The following is a 19,147-nucleotide window of genomic DNA, read 5'->3' as shown; positions in this document are numbered from 1 at the left end:
TTACAGAAATTCATATGGGCTGTGTGCATTTCTTCCATCACTCACTTTGACAGTATTTGTAAAACACTCAAAGCTGCTTTACGATCAAACACACAATAAAATCTGAATTTATTCAATACGGGACCTTTAAATATCTCTCGAGTGCTCAGCTGAATATGAAGTGTGAGAAGAAAATGTTTCCCTTGTTAACAGTAGAGCTAAAGGAATGATTGGGTCGTGCTTGTGCTCCTCATGCTGATATACAATCCTGTGATTTATCAGGGATAAAGGCCCCCCCCACACACACACACACACACACACCACCCAAACAAAACAACGCAACAACCTACAGAACAAAACGCTCTGAACACACTTGTCTGAATATTCATACATCACTCACAATCTCGGGGAGAGTCTTCATCCTCGGCGGTGTTATAGATTACTGGTATCACCAAACACACAAATCCCCAACACAGTCAAAACATCTCCTGATAAGCACCTCGTTCAGAGGAGCAGCGAGCGTCCGAAGTTCCCAACATCATCGGGCAGAAAACCTCTTGTTCTGTCCTCAAGCGCACGTTTGGGACCCAACGGCTGATAAGACGAGTGACTGAGAGACAAAGACGAGGGGACACCGGAGATTATAGCGACACGAACAGTCCGTCAAAGAAAAGCGACGTGATTGGATAAGATGATGTCGAAGCATCAGCAGGAAACGTTTGCGGCATCAAAGCTCATGAAAGTTGCATATGCAGTAACAGGAAATTGGGTTAGGTGCATCCTTTACATTTCTAAAAAGGTTTAAAGGGTCATTTGCTCAATTTAGCTGCTAAGAAATGCCGATTTTTTTTTTCTCTGTATCTTGTTACTCTTCGTAAATGCTCAGTGTGCATTACTTTGGAGCATGACCAACATTGCTAATAACACAGCCCCCAGCCTTCCCTGAAAACCGATCCAGCTTCACGCAGAGGGAAAAGAGAGCAGACACTCACCACAAAGAGCTGTCACACTGCCAAGAGCTTTTTTTTTTTATTCCAGTATTTACCCCCCGCCCCTCCTTTTGCCTTTGATGAAAAGACATGCCAGTGATATTTCAGGGGCTTAGTGGAGACAGACAGCGTGGGTTTCATGTTTTCCCCTAGCTTTTGTCTGAACTACGGGAGGCTGAAGTCACAGGTGTGAACGCGCCCACCCCCCACCCCACCCCCCCCCAAAAAAAAAGAAAAACTTCTGGCTGACGAGTCACGCCCGACTCGACCTCAGAGAACAATGAGACCTCAATTGGCAGCCAAGAAAGTGCGCCGGGTTCAGCGGTTTAACCCGAGAGGGGGGAAGAAAAAAAAAAAGAAAGCTTTTTATTTCTCGATGACAACGCATCATAAAGATATATTGTCCGTGATTTCTTAAAGTTGCCTGCGTGTTTCTCAGTTCAAGTGTGGGACGGTTAAATGACTCGGACGTCGGCTCACTGTCCTGATCTTTCCCCCCCCCCCCCGCTGACAGGAGTGCTGAAAGACTACCTGCGTGAGCTGCCCTACCCTCTGATCACCAAGCAGCTGTACGAGGCCGTGATGGAGTCCATGGCCGTGAAGCCCCTGCGGATCGGAGCGGCGGGTTGCGAGAACGACCAGGCCGACTCGGAGCACACCGTCAGCCTGCTGGAGATCCTGCCGGACGTGGAGAGGGTGAGGAAGACAAAACACCCTCTTCGGGCTCTCGCAGTCCTCGCGGAGCGAGAATACCGTCACAGAGGTGGCAGTGAAAGGGCCAATTGTGGCACAGATAATGACAGTCATGATGATAATGCCGCAGATTACTGCTCTTTGGCTGCCATTACGTGGCTTATTACGTTGGCTGGTAATCGTGGTTTCATCTTCTCACCTTCACTGAAGTATTCGCAGATTATTATAAATCCCATAAAGTAAAAATTGAACCGGACTTTTGAGGCCGAGAATGAGATAATAGAGAGATGGGAAACAAACAAAAGTCCCATGGATGTCGCCATTCATTCATTCCAGTAGTTTAACCCCCTGGACCAACCGTGTGTAGCCTGACTCCGCCCACCTCTTGCTCACAGCGTCGGTCTTCACTGTGATTATAGTCTTCAAACTCTGTTCGCATTAAGGTTTGTTCATCCACGCTGAAGGGCTGACCAATCAGTGACCACCGTGATGGTGATTTGTGGTGGTAGAGCACAACATACGTCATATGGTGGTCAAAGCTGATTGGTCGAAACGTCTTGCCGGCCATTAGACGGGAGACAATCCCAAATGGAGCGTGTCCAGACCCGCATATCCAGACAGTGTATTTTGGTCTGGTAATACCAAGCTCGCCGGTGCGCCCTATTATTCCACAGGCACATAACACAAACAGACATTTCAAGGATCACTTAAATATGGCTGTTTATATATAAATACTCTGTTTTCAAAATAAACACCAAAAATTTGTTTTTGTACTTCAATTTCTTCTAATTTACTGTCCGACATGTATACTGTTTAGTGATACAAATCTGCCATAAACTGATAGATAAATATATAAAACATAAGTAAAACACAAGAAAATAAAACACAAGAGAAGCAGATGCAAATGGGAGGAACAATAAAAACCAACCGTGTAAATGTTTTTTCTACACAGATGCTCATTGAATTTAAAAATCACGTAAAAATGAAAACGACTTTTCTACTTTACAAAAGGAACTGTGATGCTTCCAGCACACATTAGACTGCTTCACCCACCTTCAACCTGCTAATGTTACTATCACAACTGTTTCAAACATTGGCCGTCGTATCAACACACCAACGCAGCATTTATTTAAAATCTTTCCGTGTTCCCCAGAAGAGATATTTCTCACCATTTCTTATGTGACATACATGTTTTTACTGCTACAAAAGCTTAGTAGTAGATTTTGCTGCACTTTCTGCTGCTGCTGCCAGTGGTACTACTGCAACTACTAATCATAATAATAACATGCCTTATTTGTCTGTGTTTGCGCTTGTGCGTGCGTGTGTGTGCGTGTGTGTGTGTGTGCGTGTGTGTGTGTGTGCGTGTGTGTGTGTGCGCGTGTTCGCCGACATCAGGTGACACTGCGGAAGCTTCTCAACCACCTGAAGCTGGTGGCGTCCTACCAAGAAGTGAACAAGATGACGTGTCAGAACCTGGCGGTGTGCTTCGGCCCGGTGCTGCTCAGCCAGCGTCAGGAGGCGTCCTGCCACACCAACCGAGTCTTCATCGACTCCGAGGAGCTGGCGAGCGCGCTGCACTTCAAAAAGCACATCGAAGTCCTGCACTACCTGCTGCAACTCTGGCCAGGTGGGCGAGCTTTTTCTTGCTTTCTGTCTGTACGTTCTGGCATCTCATTTGCAGTCCGGTTGGACGCATGTTCTGTGTCTTTTTTTTGCCGAGGGTCTTGTACAAATCGGTGCCGGCTCTGCGGTTCAGCGCTGCAAAGGGCCTTTCAGGGGCTGGGCTGCTTTGATCCCTGAGGTTACCCACCGCTGGCACAAGGACAGCTGATAGCCACAGGATACCATCTGTTGGGTCCTCAGAGATGAAACTCTCCACAAGTGCTTGATCACGGTTGCCTGAGCCAATCGGAGCCAAGCCAGTAAAGCCCCAAAGTAAACCAAACTTTCGAGGCGTGGCCCCCTCCGTCTGAAGATAAATCGCCAATCAAGGACAGAAACCCAGTACCGGCTTCACTTAGCGCAGGTCATCTGTCTGCCCGCGCAGCTGCTCTCATCCCGCTGCAGCTGTCTGCTCAGTGTGAGATATGATGGAACGCAGAGGTTATTCAGGAGGGAGGCAAGGATGATGAAACGAGCTGCAGGCGGTGAAAAACCTTCATCGGTCACAGCAACTTATTTGATTTGTTTTTTTTTTAACTTGACGGGTTTCATTTTATGAATTTGTGTTCATCCCACTAGAAAACATGGTAAACAGGCCCGCACTTCTGTAGCTTATAAAGCTCTTCATTCTGCCTCCTATTCAAGCACCAGCCAGCGACAGAGCTACCACGCAAGGTGCTCAGCTGCTATCGGGAGCAACTTACGCTTCAGTGTCTTGCCCAAGGACACTTCTGCACGTGGACAGGAAGACCCAAAGATCAAACCACCAGCCCTTATAATTAGTGGGCAACCCACATCAGATCCACAGCTGCCCCCAAAAATCTTCTTCAATTTATCACAAGCGTTTCGATATATTTATATCAGGATTTCTTGACTTCCTAATATCGGTATCAGCGTCAGCCCCACAAACCCGTATCGGTCGGACTCCAGACGGCGCTGCAGTTGTTAGCAGTTTGCCTGTTCTGACCTCAGCTGGAAAAGTTTTTGAAAACTCCGAAAGTCATGAGACTGTTTGAAATTTCAATACACAATTCGAAACGTGCACGGTCATCAGTCCAAGACTAAACCTGCTTACCGGGTCTTAATTGAAAGGAAGCTGTTCTGCAGAGTGCGGTGATATCCTGTGAAGCTTGTCTCATTTTTTTTTCAGCGTCTCGACACGCGTTTTTCAAAATGCACACGCATGCCGTGTTTTGAGAAATCCTTCTCATCCCTGAAAGAATCAAATCCTCCGAGCTTCCTCCCCTCCGAGCAGATCTGCTGATCGGCGTCTGGGGAGGAAATGACTCCGTCCGGTCGATCCTTTAAATTTAACTGCATCCTCCGACTCCCGCGTTGACCCAGTTCAGTGTAAACCCGCTGAATCTGAGGTCCCTCCACCCTCCTTTACATCGACCAGAGGAGGAGCCCGGAGAGAGAAACTTAAACAAAGAGTAGCGACTGAATAAGTCAGCATCGGTGAATCCTGCAATTGCAGATCGCCGAGGGAAGTACAAGTGGAATTTCAACACTTACTCAAAACTCATATCTGCAGGCAATCAAACTGTGATCTTAGTCTTCTGTCTGCAGCTGATGTCACCTGCCTAATGACCTGTAAAGACACTAATGAAGCTCTCAGTCCAGGTTTAAGTCTTTGTTTACGTCCTCGGTAGCATGTCCGCGCCGCCGTCTTCCTCGGCGCAGGGTGCAGGACGCCTGGACTGTAATTAAAAGCATTCCAGGCTTAACCTTCCACCTCAGCCCCTGAAGCTTCACCCTAACATTTCACAGCCATTATGGGATATTTTCAGCCGCCTCTTCACGCCCCACACACACACACGCACACGCACACACACACACACACACACACACACACACACCAAACCCTCCGAGGCATTGTTGCTCAGGCCTGGACCGCACATGTCTTCGGGCAAGTGCGAGGACACCGACACCGCTCGCAGGAAGCGAGTGATCGCGCGTGTCGTCACGAGGCCGAGGAGGTGCTGCATGTTGTGTACATAGGTGGAAGAAGTTTTCAGGTATTTTACTTAAGTTAAAGCCCGAGGTCCAGTTTATAATTTTGTCCATTTCATCAAGAAAATAGCTGCCAAAAGACGTGAAAATACACCCAAAGACGGTAGAGATGCCAATAAAAACACATCGTTCATTTGTGATAATCAATCAAGAAATTAAACCTTCGACCTCTCCGGGTTGTACCCTGCCGTCGCCCAAAAGTGTGCCGGGATAGGCTCCGGCCCAACATTGTTCAGGATAAAGCGGGTATAGATAATGGATGGATGGGTGGATGGAATCAAGAAATTATTATAAGCCAGTTAAGGGTTGAAAAACAGGTTGTTTCCAGTCTTATACAAACGATTACAGCAGAAAAATGTCAGAAATAAAAGCATGATGCCTTTAAAGTGATTTGATCCCAGTTCAACCCAAGTTTAACATTAAAATGTCAACAAATGAAGGTTTGGAAAATGTATTTCCAAACATAAAGATCTATAGAAATGAATTCAATATCAGGGTCCGGTTGTTTCTACAATATATAAATAAAGTTACGATAAACAGACGGACTCCAGCTGGTAAAATCACCACATGCAGTACATTTCTTTCCCGATTGTCACACAAGCTGACGTGCTTTTGTCTGCGCTCTGTCTTCATTTGCTCTGTTTACAGCGAATCACTTTAATCGTGTCGTCAGTGAATCATGTCTGAAATTAAATAACACGGTGTCTCTGAAAGCGGGAATAATTTCTGTTTGTTTTAGGGTTATAATTGCTCCAGTCTTTAGCCTCGGGAGGGTTACTTACAGTAAATATTACATCAGCAACAGCCGGTCTGATGAGCTGGAGTCAACACGCTTCATAATTCATCGGCTGTTTTTTTTTTTTGGGGGGGGGGGGTAGGGGGGTGGAAATGCACGCGGAAAAATATTCAGGAGGCAAAATAAAATGTAGGATTCTTATATTTTGTGCCTCTCGATCGTGACTCATCGCCCTAACTGTGTCTTTGTTCCTCTCCTGATGCAGTGGGGGAGGGCTAGCGGTGTCACCAGTGTAGTAGGTGCGCAGAGGTACAGACAGACAGGTAACAGGACCGTGCTGGTTGCGTTGCAGTGCTCTCTGTGACTTTTTCGTAATGCAGTCAGATGATTCGGGGTTTTACTTTGGGGGAAAAAAAAAAAATCTTTTAGATTTGGTTGAGATACAGACGGTACAGAAGGATGGCAACTAAATCACAGTGTGCGGTGGAGTGTCTTCGGCATGCGTCTGACTCTGCATGGAATGTTCATTCATTCATGTTTTCCTGATAGTCGTTGAGATAAACTGAAGAAATCCGTTTTTCTTCAAAACCAAAGCTTGTTGTTTTTCAGGCATGTTTAAGCTCGCTTGTTCGTGAGTTTGCAAAAAAAAAAAAAAAAACATGTTTTCTCGCTCACTCACTGCAGATTGATTTATGATATGTGCCCTCACACTCCTGAAGAAATAATCTTCTGTTTATTGTTCAAAGTAACCGGGACCTTGTTAGAGATGTTTTTTTTTTTTTTTTTTTTTTTAATGCTATGAGCACTACAAACTGAACTCCATCCAGATTCAATGCAGTAAAGGCAAATTTGCCTTTAAAACCTTGTTTGATTCCACGTTGTGCTTACATGTTGCGTAATCCTTAATAGAGCTGTGTTTAATTAAATCCCCAGAGACAGATCCTGGACCAGACAGCTACAAGTATTGGTTGGCTTCTGGGTCCGGGGGCAAAGCTGTCATCTTCAGTGTCCCGCATGCTTCGGGTACTTCATGTAAAACTCGGACAGAACAGCAACGTTTTCCTTGGAAAGTGCGAGAAAATGAGAAGACATGAGTTTTTTTTTTTTTTTGTTATTCGTTCAAATTGCCTCTTCGCATCCGATGAACTGTGTCTTTCTTCTGTGTGTCTTCCTCCAGTCGTGGACCCGCGTGGCCAGTCCTCGTCTGCAGGATCTCTGGCTCCTCCGACCTCGTCCGACCTGCTCCTGTCAGCTCCTCCTCTGCGGCGGAGAAAAGAGCGCCCTCAGGTGCTCAACCTCACCGACGCGGAGATGGCGGGCGTGCTGCGACCCAAACCCGGACGTCTGGACAGCCCCAGCAACCGGTACGCCGGTGACTGGAGCGGCTGTGGAGAGAGCTACTTCCCTTCTGAAATGCTGCCGCCTCCCAGCAAAGAGGAGGCGGACTATGACGACGTGCCGTCTGAGGACACCGAGGTTGCTGAGGAGGTCCGGGAGGAGCAGGGGGACACTGAGAAGGACAAGGTGATGAGTCGTCTGTCTGATCCCACTGAGGAGGAGCAGCCTCAGGGAGGGGAGCTGGTGAAGGAGGAAGAAGAGGGCGAAGAGGTGGAGGAGGAGGAGGAGGAGGAGAATCAAGGAGAGAGTGACGGTTCAAACAACGGGCAGCCGTTAGAGGAAGAGCAGCAGGAGGAAGAAGAGGAGGAGGAGGAGGAGGAAAAGGAGGAAGAAGAGAGGCTGTGTGAGCACATCCTGCCACCTCGGCTGCCCAAAGAGCACACGTACCAGGCGTACATGAAGATCCAGGACATCAGCCCCGTGCTGAGCAACAGGGTGAACCTGAGAGACCTGCAGGAGAGCATCGACACTCTGATAGGAAACCTGGAGCGAGAGCTCAACAAGAACAAGCTCAACGTCGGATACTGACTGACTCCAGCGCACGCACACACACACACACACACACACACACACACACACACACACACACACACGCGTATCCACGCGCACACTCACGAAGCCGGATGACGTTCGGGACGGCCCTTCTTTACCGATCAAGGTGCTTCAGGATACAGCCACGGTGTTTCCATGGAGGTCTCGGGATGTCACCATGGCAGCGTGGCGAACGGTGCTGCTGTAAGAACCCTGAAGGTTGAGATGAGAAGAAACGTAACGGGGCGCTTCTGGTGTTTGTACCTTAACCCACAGACATTCCGTAATGTTTTTTTATTTTCCTTTTATTTTGTCGACCGTCTTACTTTGTGTTTGTTTCAGTCCAGTTCTGTGTTCCATGTTGTTATTGTTGCTTCTCTTCTTATTAGAAGAACCCATTGACCCCTCAGGGGTTTAAAAGGTGCCTTAATTGTGTGAAGGTGGTACGTCAAGAGGAAAATCCACCCTGGAATAAAATGCATCACCTCCTATGAGCTTGATAAAGTGTTGGCAACCTACACCGTAACATGTACGGCTGGAGGATATTCTATTTTCAGCAGGTGTGAATCCATCCTGAGTACTGTGGGACTCTGCTAAGTGGGGGAAAAGGCTGCCAACATTTACAGAAGGAAGTCGTTAAAATTGTCCATTTTCATACAAAAACAGTTTCCAAAGAAGTATTTTCCTGGCAGGCTTTTGAAGCAGCATTTGGACATTGGACATTTCCAATTAGACAAAAAAAAAATCTGGGACACATTAGGGCTTTGAGTCAACAAAATGGCGACAACAAAAATACATAATGAGTAATTAAAGAAATCCAAAAGCTGCAGAGAAAACAGAACTATCCCGTCAATTCTACAGTCAAGGCGGCCCAGGTAGCCGACTGAATCGAGCTGATTGAGGCTACGTGTTGGCCTGTGGCCCAGCAGCAGATGCCAAATGTGGCAAAATTTAGCCACTTTCGAACCTGCTGTGGACCCCATGTGGTGGCCTTAATTTGGGTAAGACCTGGTTCAATTTCAGCACCCAGACTGCGGGCGTCATTTCTTTTGGCTCGCCAAATTTAGGTATCGGAGCCAAACCATTTTGTCTACCTGGCAGGCGCAAGAAATCCATAAAGAGGTTTTTACAAATTCTGATACTGGCACTGACCAGAACAACGCTGAACGGAAAAGCATTTAAATTGCAGAGCTGCTCTTTTCTATTGTCTGTTTTGAGGCATGTAAACAAAGCGTTCAGTAAAACAAACCCAAGATCGTAGGAGGACCGTGTGTACATTCTGTTTTAGGGTGGATTTCCTTTTTAAGGCAGCAGAGAGCTTTTTCTATTGAGGTATAAAACACTAAATGTTGTACAACAATAATGCACTTATTAGGCAGTCGGTAGTGTAGATTGTCATTAGAGTTCATGCGGTTACAAATAATCTGGCCGTGGTCTGAAATAAGGGAGAAACGGCCGCCACCGAAACCTCCTCCTAAAGGAAACTATGAAAGAATATGCGTACGCGGTTTTCACTATTTAAACACCCATTCACAGACATAGTCACATCAGTCCACGTTTAGTTCAACAAAAAAGCTGCACGGTTCAAACGTGTTTGTTCTTGAAGCAGGCAACCATAAAAAGAGATAACATCTGTTCCATGTGGCAACATAACTTTATGAAATGTTCTTGCCCAAAGTTAGATGAGAAGATTGATACTACTCTCATGTCTGTACGATTCATTTAAGCGAGAATCAGAAGACAGTTAACTTATCTTATCTTAGCGTAGTGTAGTGTAGCGTAAAGACCTGAACCGGGGGAAAACAGCTAGCCTGGCTTTGTCCAAAATTTAAAAAAATATCTCTCTTAAACTGTCCAATTAACAAAATATTTTTGTTTTTGTTCAACCTGTATAAAAAAAAAAAAAAAAAGTGTAAAAACATATATTTTTTTGTTAAACATGTTCTTTATGCTTTGCTAAAGTAAGCCTAACGTGAAAGTGGTATCGAGCTTTTCATCTACCTCTTTAAAATGCAGCAAATAATCTCTTTTTTTTAAATTGTTATTTTTTTAAACACCAACCAGTCACTTTTCAACTTCTCCCAGCTTTTTTTTTTTTTTTTTTTTTTTATCAAAACAGTGAAACAGACAATGTGAAGCACAAATTTTCAGAGCAGCGGTGGAAACGTAGCGGAGGAGCACCCAGTTAGAACCAATTAGAGCTGCCTAAAGAGACAAAGGACGTTTTCAGCAATCCAGGGATTCAGAATGATCAGTATTTAACCTATATGTATATGTATATAATTATATAAATGTATTCGGAGTATATTATTTTTACAGCTTATATTTCAATGGCGTATTTAAGTACTTCCGACGACCTCGTAGTGTTGACTTGTAGCAATAGTCGCTTATCTCCCTTCAAGCTACCTGTACGCATCTCAATGTGCTGGACTAATGGTACAACTTTAGCTGTAAAATATATGATACAATCGTGCTCTTGCGGAAAAAAAAAGTGATATTGTTATTTTTGTTATATTGTGTATATATTTGACATTGTTTGTGTCTCTGGTGGACTAAGCTGTGTTCATGATTTTTGGTGTTTTGTTCTTGTTTGTTTTTTTAAGGTACTGAACGTTGCATGGTCAAAAGCTTTACTGGCATTAACAAGGCTCTGTCTCATCTGCCTTTTGTATTTCATATTTATGTGTAAGATAAGACTATTTTCTAATGTATGCCCATTTGTTTGACCCCCTGTTCCTTCGATAGACAGATGACTGCATTGTTCAAGCTTTCCTCCAAAGGACTTAAGAGGCAGACAGAGAGTCAGTCTATTAAATTGTGAAAACAGTTTTTCATGGTCAAAAATGTGTTTTTCCTGTAAATCCATTAATTGAGTCCCAAACAAAATTGGCTCCAGAAATGTGATAATTGTCTTTTAAATTTGCAAAGAGGAAAAGCATTTTTAAAACTTTTTTTTTTTTTTTACATTTTTTTACTCTTTAGATTTTTTTATTTCTACTGATACAATAAACAACAAAAAAAGCAACAATAACAATAGAGGTTGAAATTGAAACTTAATGCCTGTTTTGGCCAACACTGTCCTTTGGGCAGTACTGTCCTTTGGGCAGGACTGTCCTCTGGCCAGCACTTGGTTGTGTCCTGCAGGGACCGAGCCACAATCCGTCAACTGGAACCTCTGACGGGATTCCTCACTGTTTTATCATCTTCTCATTTCCCGCCTCCTTCTAATCTCTTTTGAACAAAATGCACCAACGTCATCATCATTTTTCATGCGTTTTAAATAATATTATGTCTGTCTTATCCTCTTTGTCCTTTGGAGGAAACTGTGCCACACTGAAAGCATTGCTAAACAAAACAGAAGTGCTTTTTATTGATCCTGAAAAATGTATGGTCATAATAAAGTATATTATTTTACATTCACACGTGGCTGCGTGTCTTTTTTTTTTTTTTTTCCCTTCAATACATCTCAGACATACCGTATTTTATTGTTTTGTTTTTTTAACTGAATAGTATTTTTTTCAGAACAGATTCAAAATGACTACTCACTTGAGCAAAAAGCTTTATTCCCAGTGGAGTGGGATTTTATAGACATGATTGTGCAGCTATCTAAACAAAAGACATTTCTGTGCACCGCAATCTTTGGTTTGAACGGTCACAGCAGTCAATTTTTAGTACACAGCATCGTCTCACTCCCACACGCGATACAAGCCTGGATTCATTCATGAAAACTTTGTTCTGAGATTATTTTTTATGCAAACACATCTCTGTTATTCAACATGTGGCTCGGCAATCGCATCGCTGTTGTTAAAATGGCTCGACGCTACAACCACAGTTTCCCAAACTGTTCTGAAGATGGTCTGATTTAGTGAAAAGCAGAAGGAAAAAAGTTGACCTTAACTTCAGGAAACTGGACTCTGTGTTTTGTTTTGTTTTGTTGTGGATTCACCTCTTTGCTGTGGGAGCATTGTAACCCAGCCTCTGCCGAGTGCAGATAGATAAGTCGGGGAATTGCCCTTGTTGGCTTGTGGGAATCTCCCAAAATGACTCTCAGCTTCAGGGACATTCCCAGAATGCAGCTGCATTTAGCTGTCCCGTAAAATCCACTGCTGGAAGGCTGCACTTTTTCCCTGCGGCTCCAAAAAAAAAAAAAAAAACATTACCAGCAACGTCCATGAGATACATACAATTATAGAACAATGCGCACCGCGCGTAGACTTAAAAGCAGCTCGCTGAAGGAGTTAAATGTCATTTTACTGTGAAATTTGCCGAAATGAGCTGTAAATTCAAACAGGAATGGGACGACTGCGCCCGGGCGTCTCCAGCTGAGGCGATACGCATCTCTGGCAGTTAGCATGAGAAGTCAGCCGCCGGAGGGCTTTCAGCACTAAATGGTTTTCAGCTTTGTTTGATGTCACTACAGTGGGTCCATATCATGTTTTTTTTATGGCTGCATTGAACAGTTATGAGGGGGCTTTAGGGTACAAGATGTACACATACCTGCCTGCACTCAGCAGCCCTGTTTATAACCACACATCTACTCCAATAACCATGCACACGGGAATTCACGTGAACATGGAGCCAAATACTTCACTGACAGTTTGAAAATGTAAATAACTACATTCACTGAGAATAATGTTCCCGTCAGTCTCAAAAGGTGTATTTCACAAAGGATCCCGTCAATGTCTAATATATTTCCAGCTTTTTGAATTCCATCTTTGAACATCTGGAAAAGGGTTTGATATTTAGATTCAGGTGCTGGCTCCAAACCTACCGAGGGCATATTTTAAAAGTACTCCATCCACATTTGACTTGGAAATCTGCTCTCTCAGTCCCAATAAAAGCAAGAGTGAAATCCCATATGAAGTCAGAGGCAGACATAATAACACGGGGGCTGTTTGGATAGTCAGGGTCGCCACTTGATATCAGGCCGTCTGTCAGAGTGAACTGAACTGAACTTTTGTTCATTTCTAATTCAGGGGAGAGAAGAGATATGGGTCTCGTTAGGTAAACATCCTTGACAGCCACCTGCATGTGAAACCAGACCTTTTTTCCTCTTCTTCTCCCCCTCGTCTGTTACCTTAATCTCTGCTGACCTTTGAGTCAGTATCGTGGCTGTAAGTCGACCAGCCAGCCACAAAAACACAAAGTCTTTGTTTCAGGCTTTCTTTTTTTTTTGTGTGGTAACTGTGGCAATAAACACTAAAAGTTTTAGGACTTTCAGTGATGAGACATCATAGCAGTCTTCCATGTGACCTTAAAGTTATCCTTTAAAAATACAACAAAAAAAAAACATGTCCTTGTATTGCATTTTGTGTAAACTTTACATATTTTTAAATAAGAGATGAGGAAACGTTTGCTCTCTCAGCTCCGGATGTACCAAGAGCCGACATCAACTGTGTCAGCTCTGGCTGTGAGAAAAAAGAGAAAGGGACAGATTCATTAAATAATCAAAAGATGGCGAAGTTTAAATTCATTTTTGCAGGGCACGATTGTGTGTGTGTAAACTCGCATTTGGAGTTTTGGAGACCTTGGACCAGATCTAATTAGTTGATGAGTTCATTGAAAACACCTTCTGCCTTTGACCTCCCTCCTCCCGATCGGTCTTTTGCTGCGTGTTGAAAGACTTTTTAAGTCTCCAGAGGCACGAGGTCTGTAAGCCGTAGTGGGTTTGGAGGAAGGCTACACCCGGACTGCTTTTTGAGTCACTCTCTTGTTTGTTCTGCAGAACAAGTTTTGCCTCATGAAGTAAAATCTGACAAACATTTCCACCAACGAGACTATTAGCTGCACAGATATGCAGAGAGCTCCCGATGATGGCTGAAGAAACTGTAAAAACGGACAAATGACTTCAATGATAGTGATTAAAATTAGGTTCAAGAAGCAATAAACAATATTAATTTCAATTGTGCTTTTCCTGCTGTAAAATGTCTACTTCCAGAACGGGTCTCGTGTCAAAGGAAGCGGTCAAAGAACAACACGGCCAGTCCTGACAGGACTTGTCCAGTATTAATACAATACGGTATTACATCTTGCAGCTAAACACTCAGACCACAAGAGTAAAAGCAAAAAAAAGAGTAAAATACATAAAAGTATGCCCAACATTAAATGAACTGTTACTCAGACGCAAAAAAAAAAAAAAAAAAAAAAAATCGATTCAATCAGAGCACACGTCAAAACCGTATTATGTGCTCCGGTCTGCCGATTCCGTCGCGCTGTTATTGTCCTCACGAGGATTAACGGAGCGAACATTGCCATTGGGTACCAATTACAAAGTCACGTTCGGCGTGTTCGAGCCTTTCACGTCTTTCGCTGGAAGTGTTTCGATCGGCTCGGGCTGGTTAATATTCTCCAGTACATACGACTATTCACTCTTTATAAACGTGGGTAATTGCTGGGAACCTTTATGCAGTGACCCTGGGCGCGCATTCCATACATGCAGCGCCCTTCGATAGCAGGGCTATTAAACACATTTTTTTTTTTTTTTTTTTTATCAAGGTCCGGGCCTTTCTGCTGTGTTTTTTTTCGGGGGGGTCTTTTGTTCCCCTTCAGGTCCGGTCCCTGTACTTGGCAGCTCATCTGAGGGCCTCTTTTGACGCAGCGCTGACAGATCCGCCTGTTCTGGACGGCGGAGATGATGAGAGAGCAGACCAGAGGAACGGGGAGGGGGGGGGGAGGAGAAGATGAAGAGAAGAGAGAGCGAGAGGTGAAAGTGAAGAATGGAGGGAAGGAGAACACAGAGGTAGCGGCCCCCTTCAGATCCTCCGGGGGGGCCGGGCCTCACACAACGTGGGCCCTCTCCTCCGTCCTCCCGGCCGCCTCCCTCCTCCACCTCCATTGCTCTGTCACTCAGGACTAGACTATTTCATTTTAATAAGGCTAATCCGTCCTAGAGGTAAGCTGCTCATCACCTCCCTCCCTCCCTCCCTCCTTCTCTCCCTCCCTCCCGCTCTTCCAGAAGAGAGCAGTCTCCTTTTCAGCGCCGGGACGGGATGAGGGTTTGCTCTGCTTGGTAGGAGAGAAAAAATGTGAAAGGTGAGACCGAAAAGAGGCTTTGACCGGCAGCTGTGGTCGGGCTCGATGAGAAGATTGGGGCCTCGGCGGTTTGATAAACTTGCAGGTGGCACACCTTTTAGTGGCGCTTCACCCCCCCGCCGACCGTCCTTTAACGTCACGCCGATACGTGGAGCGCGGTGATAACCTTGATCCGTGCGGAGGAAGTGGAGTAATATAGTTGGTATTTTAGCGTATGCTATCGCCTTCCTGCTGTCAGCGGAGAACTCTCCGGCTGTCAGCGGTAAAAACTTGGGTCCCCCCCCCCCCCGGCTGCTCGAGGTGACGTCTCCTTGACGATAACCACCGGCTCCCGCGGCCTCTTTTTTTATTGACGCCACCGTCACTTCTGGAGGTTTGACACGGACAGAAAGCAGTCAGCGTCGCTCAGCGCAACGACTCTTCAAAGCCGACAAAATAAGCCTCAGCGGGCACCGTCTAAAACACACCAATTAATATGAGTTATTCTTGCATAAAAAAATACCACGTAGTAGTTTTATGGGAGGCCACGTACTCCCAGTCTTTGTATTAAGCTGAGACGACAAGAATCAGGCTGAGCTGTAACTTCACATTTAGCACAGATGGATATGTACGACATACATTTTCTAATCTAACTCGTGGCTAGAAAGGCAACAGCTTTACTTCCAAAGCAAAAAATCTAAAAGACCCATTTCATAGCAGTTTTTACAGTTAATTTCTTTCTTGCAAAAAAAAAAAAAAAAAAAAAAGGAACTTTATCTCAAGGTAGAAAAGCTTCGGCTACTTTCTTGATTGGTTTGCTTTGATGCTTTGAGGTCCCACAAAAAAGATTCAAGAGTTTCCAGGCCTGCAGGGTTTTCCATGCAGTGACAGACTGATGGTTTAGATGACAGATCTCAGTCTCACTGGTCTGCATCTCAGTCAGGACGATGTTAAAATGATCGACTGACGCCGCAGCGCCTGAACCTGAATATTCTCCGCTCAAAATATTTCCGAACTGAAGCGTCGTGTTTTGAAATGGCTCGGATGGAAGTATTAGTTGTTTGAAGCTGGCGGGCACAGCGAGTACACACACACACACACACACACACACACACACACACACACACACACACACACACACACACACGTTCGAACAACTATCATTACATGGTGGACGGACCGCACTGACCCTAATCAGGACCTCAAATTATGTTTTTGCCTCATGCTAGACTTTAGTCGCCATGACTACTTGTCCTGACAAGGTCAGTGTTTATACTGAAATACACACACACACACACACACACACACACACTGATGCTCCGTGGTGCTGCAGACCTCAGGAGGGGCTGGTAAAATGACAAGAATCCAAACTGTCGAGAGCTTTGAAATTAGAAAATGAAAAGGAGTCAAGAGGAAACATTCCACAGCAGTGCCCTGGTCACCTGATCTCTTATGAGGTCGGGGGGGTCAACTAATGAAACCTACCACCAGCCTCTCAGAGGGCTTTAAAGAGAAACAGCTTTACGCGTTACAGCAGTGAAACAAAGCCTGACGATTTAACTGGGGATAATTTTAGTAACTCGGCGGGTGCCTTTAGGTGAAAGGAAATGCTGATTACATTCTTTCCCGGGAAGAGGAAATGCTTTGCTGTTGGTTTCTTGTTAGGAGATGCAAATGTACTGTTCCGACGGACAGGAGAGGAGAAAGAAACGTGTCCCAACAGTCCTTTTCCCCAACTCTGTTTGTCTCTTTTAACGCTTGGCCTTTGTCATGCTCCTCGTCCTGCACGACCGGACCGCTCCCTCTGCAGCTGAGGCCCATCGTGGATGACCATGTGTGAAATGTGCGGGGTCCCCCCCATGTTGGGAGATTTGCGGAGGCAGACCCTCACTCCACTCCACTCCACTCCACTCCACCCAACACCCTCCCCAGCAGGAGCGGCGAAGAGGCCAGCCAGAACAATGCCAGGGCAATGGCTTAATTCGCCAGGCCAGATTTACAGCTCCCCCCCCCCCCCCCCCCCCCCCCCCGCACAGCACCAGCTCACATTGTTTCCCAGGATTTTGGCTTGAAAACCGAACCGCTGATAAAAAATAAAAAAAAATGGACCGCAGGCAACCCATTCTGTAAAGACACCCCCTTAGTTAAAGATCTCTTTTTTATGTTTGGGAAATCTCTTGGACTTAGATGAAGAAGTCAACTGAGGCAAATCTGACATAATGAATACCCTCCGTGCCAGCGGGGGTGACCGGGTGTCCGGCCGCGCTGCCGTCCATCGTCCCGAACGTTCGAAGGAGTTCTGAGCTTAACCTGCAAACATGTACGCACGCACACGCGCGCAGAGCGTTCGTGTCGTACTTGATCGCACCGGCGGCCTTCGCCTCGGCCACCGCGACAACAACTGACCGGCGAGCGTGAAGGCGCTTCCCCGCCGCCGTGTTGGTTTGCAGAACATTCCTGAGCTGGCCTGGGAGAAAGTGAGAGGAGACAGAGAGAGAGAGGGAGAGAGGCGACTGCAAAACAGAATTCCCAAAAGAGGTTCGAGGAGACGACCGGAGAGCAGAGGGCCCCCTTTTTTTTTTTGTGTCACCGGGACCTCGTTGGTGCCTTAAGGGCCATATGGACGCGGTCCTCTGCAGCACCCTCACGGTCAGCCCATTCTTCACCCTCCTCCGCTCCGTGACGGGACCGTCCACGTGAATGAGTCATGGCCAGAGTGAAGTCGAGAGCCCCAGCTCGCTTCCGCAGGGGAGAATCGACCGTTTCCCGCCTCTTGCCGTCCTCTCTTTCTTCCCCTCTCACTCTCTCCTTCCCCCTCTCACCCATTCGTGCTTTCTGTTGTTCATCTGTCCTCTCAACCATCTCGACACTGTCGCTTTCCTTTTGAGGCATCTCGGACACAGTGTGAAAACTTGGCAATAGACAGCTGCCCCCCCCCCCCCCCCCCCCCCCGCAGCATATTCAGTGCCCCCCCCCCCCCCTCCCCCTCCTTCCTCTGTCCCTCCAGCCTCTTTTCTGGCAGGATACCGGCTGTCAGTTTGTGACTATAGGTTTGCTGCACTGCTCTTGACCTGTGGTGGACCCAGCACTCTCGAGGCGTCCTTATTTTATCCCGCTGAAGGAGCGAAACTAATGGAGTCCAGAAAGCTGGAGAGGTTCTCCCTGCAACATACTGCAGAGGAAAACAGCACTCTCATAAATGCTGTGAACAATGTGGCACAAGTAAAAGTTTTGTTTTGGAAAACCTTTCACACGTGGTGAAAGAGTTGAACTGGAACTGATGAGCAAACCGCACTTTACCAGCTCGAGAGCTGCTCGTCTCTGGTTCCGCATTCAGGGGCGGTTTCCTGCAAACTCAAATCAGTCTCCCAGACAGCCAGCGGATAACTACGTGTTCTTTGACACGCGACGCTACCGACCCAAAAAAACAAACGGCAAAATGATAAGACGGGAATCCTCCCGCTAGAACTTGGCTGGCTGCGCCGACTGCGGCTCACAGCTTCAGTTTTCTTCGCCGCGATAACCGTCTGCTAACTCGGCCCGTATTAACGTTCGCACGGCCACTCCGAAGGGCGGACCAATCAGCGAGCGGTGTCGGTCGTTCGCCGCGTCTTTTCCCGCCCCTCCTTCACTGTGATTGGACGGCTGGTGACAGTGACGAACGCGGCGTTAACATTTTTCAACTCTCGTTCAGCGCAGAAAAAAAAAGTCTCTGCAACTTGTCAAGCTGCTGGTGTTCAATAAAACAATTTAAAATATATGCTGTCGTCAGGAGAAAAAAAAAAACGCTTTGGTGGACGCAGGCTGTAGGTCGTTGCAGCGGTGGCATAACGTCGAGCGGTTATAATTACCCCAAAGTCTACATCCAGTAGGATGGAACAACTGCAAACGATTCCCGATTTAACGTGGCCAGAACCCAAGTAAAACTGGGGTTTACACGTAGAACCACTTTATTAATCCATCAGGCCCATTAGGCAGGGTGGCTTCAAATCCAATGGTAACATCTGGCCACTGTTTACATCATTAAGTTACAGTTACCTTAATAAGTTGTTATGCGAATCCAGCTGCTTCAGAGTGACACTGTCATTGATTTGGCGTCGTGATTCTCGCCATCTGGCCGATATTCACTCAGCTG

The 19,147-nt window shown here is 46.0% G+C and overlaps 1 protein-coding gene across 3 annotated transcripts in view; it reads left to right on the top strand.

Moving 5' to 3' along the window:
* Positions 1-11,421, top strand: part of syde2 (synapse defective 1, Rho GTPase, homolog 2 (C. elegans)) — a 48,152-nt gene extending 36,731 nt beyond the window's left edge. For all 3 annotated transcript variants that reach the window (XM_069153100.1, XM_069153099.1, XM_069153098.1), the window contains exons 6-8: positions 1,483-1,664; positions 3,057-3,288; positions 7,250-11,421. In XM_069153100.1, coding sequence (XP_069009201.1) covers positions 1,483-1,664; positions 3,057-3,288; positions 7,250-7,998 — 1,163 coding nt within the window. In that variant the 3' untranslated portion in view covers positions 7,999-11,421. The remainder of the gene's footprint in view (positions 1-1,482; positions 1,665-3,056; positions 3,289-7,249) is intronic.
* Positions 11,422-19,147: the final 7,726 nt, after the last annotated feature.

The sequence above is a fragment of the Embiotoca jacksoni genome, unplaced genomic scaffold (assembly GCF_022577435.1).
Source record: "Embiotoca jacksoni isolate LCO1_2020_lvr unplaced genomic scaffold, fEmbJac1.0.p SCAF_19, whole genome shotgun sequence".
Taxonomy (NCBI): domain Eukaryota; kingdom Metazoa; phylum Chordata; class Actinopteri; family Embiotocidae; genus Embiotoca; species Embiotoca jacksoni.
This window is presented reverse-complemented; position numbering and strand designations above follow the sequence as displayed.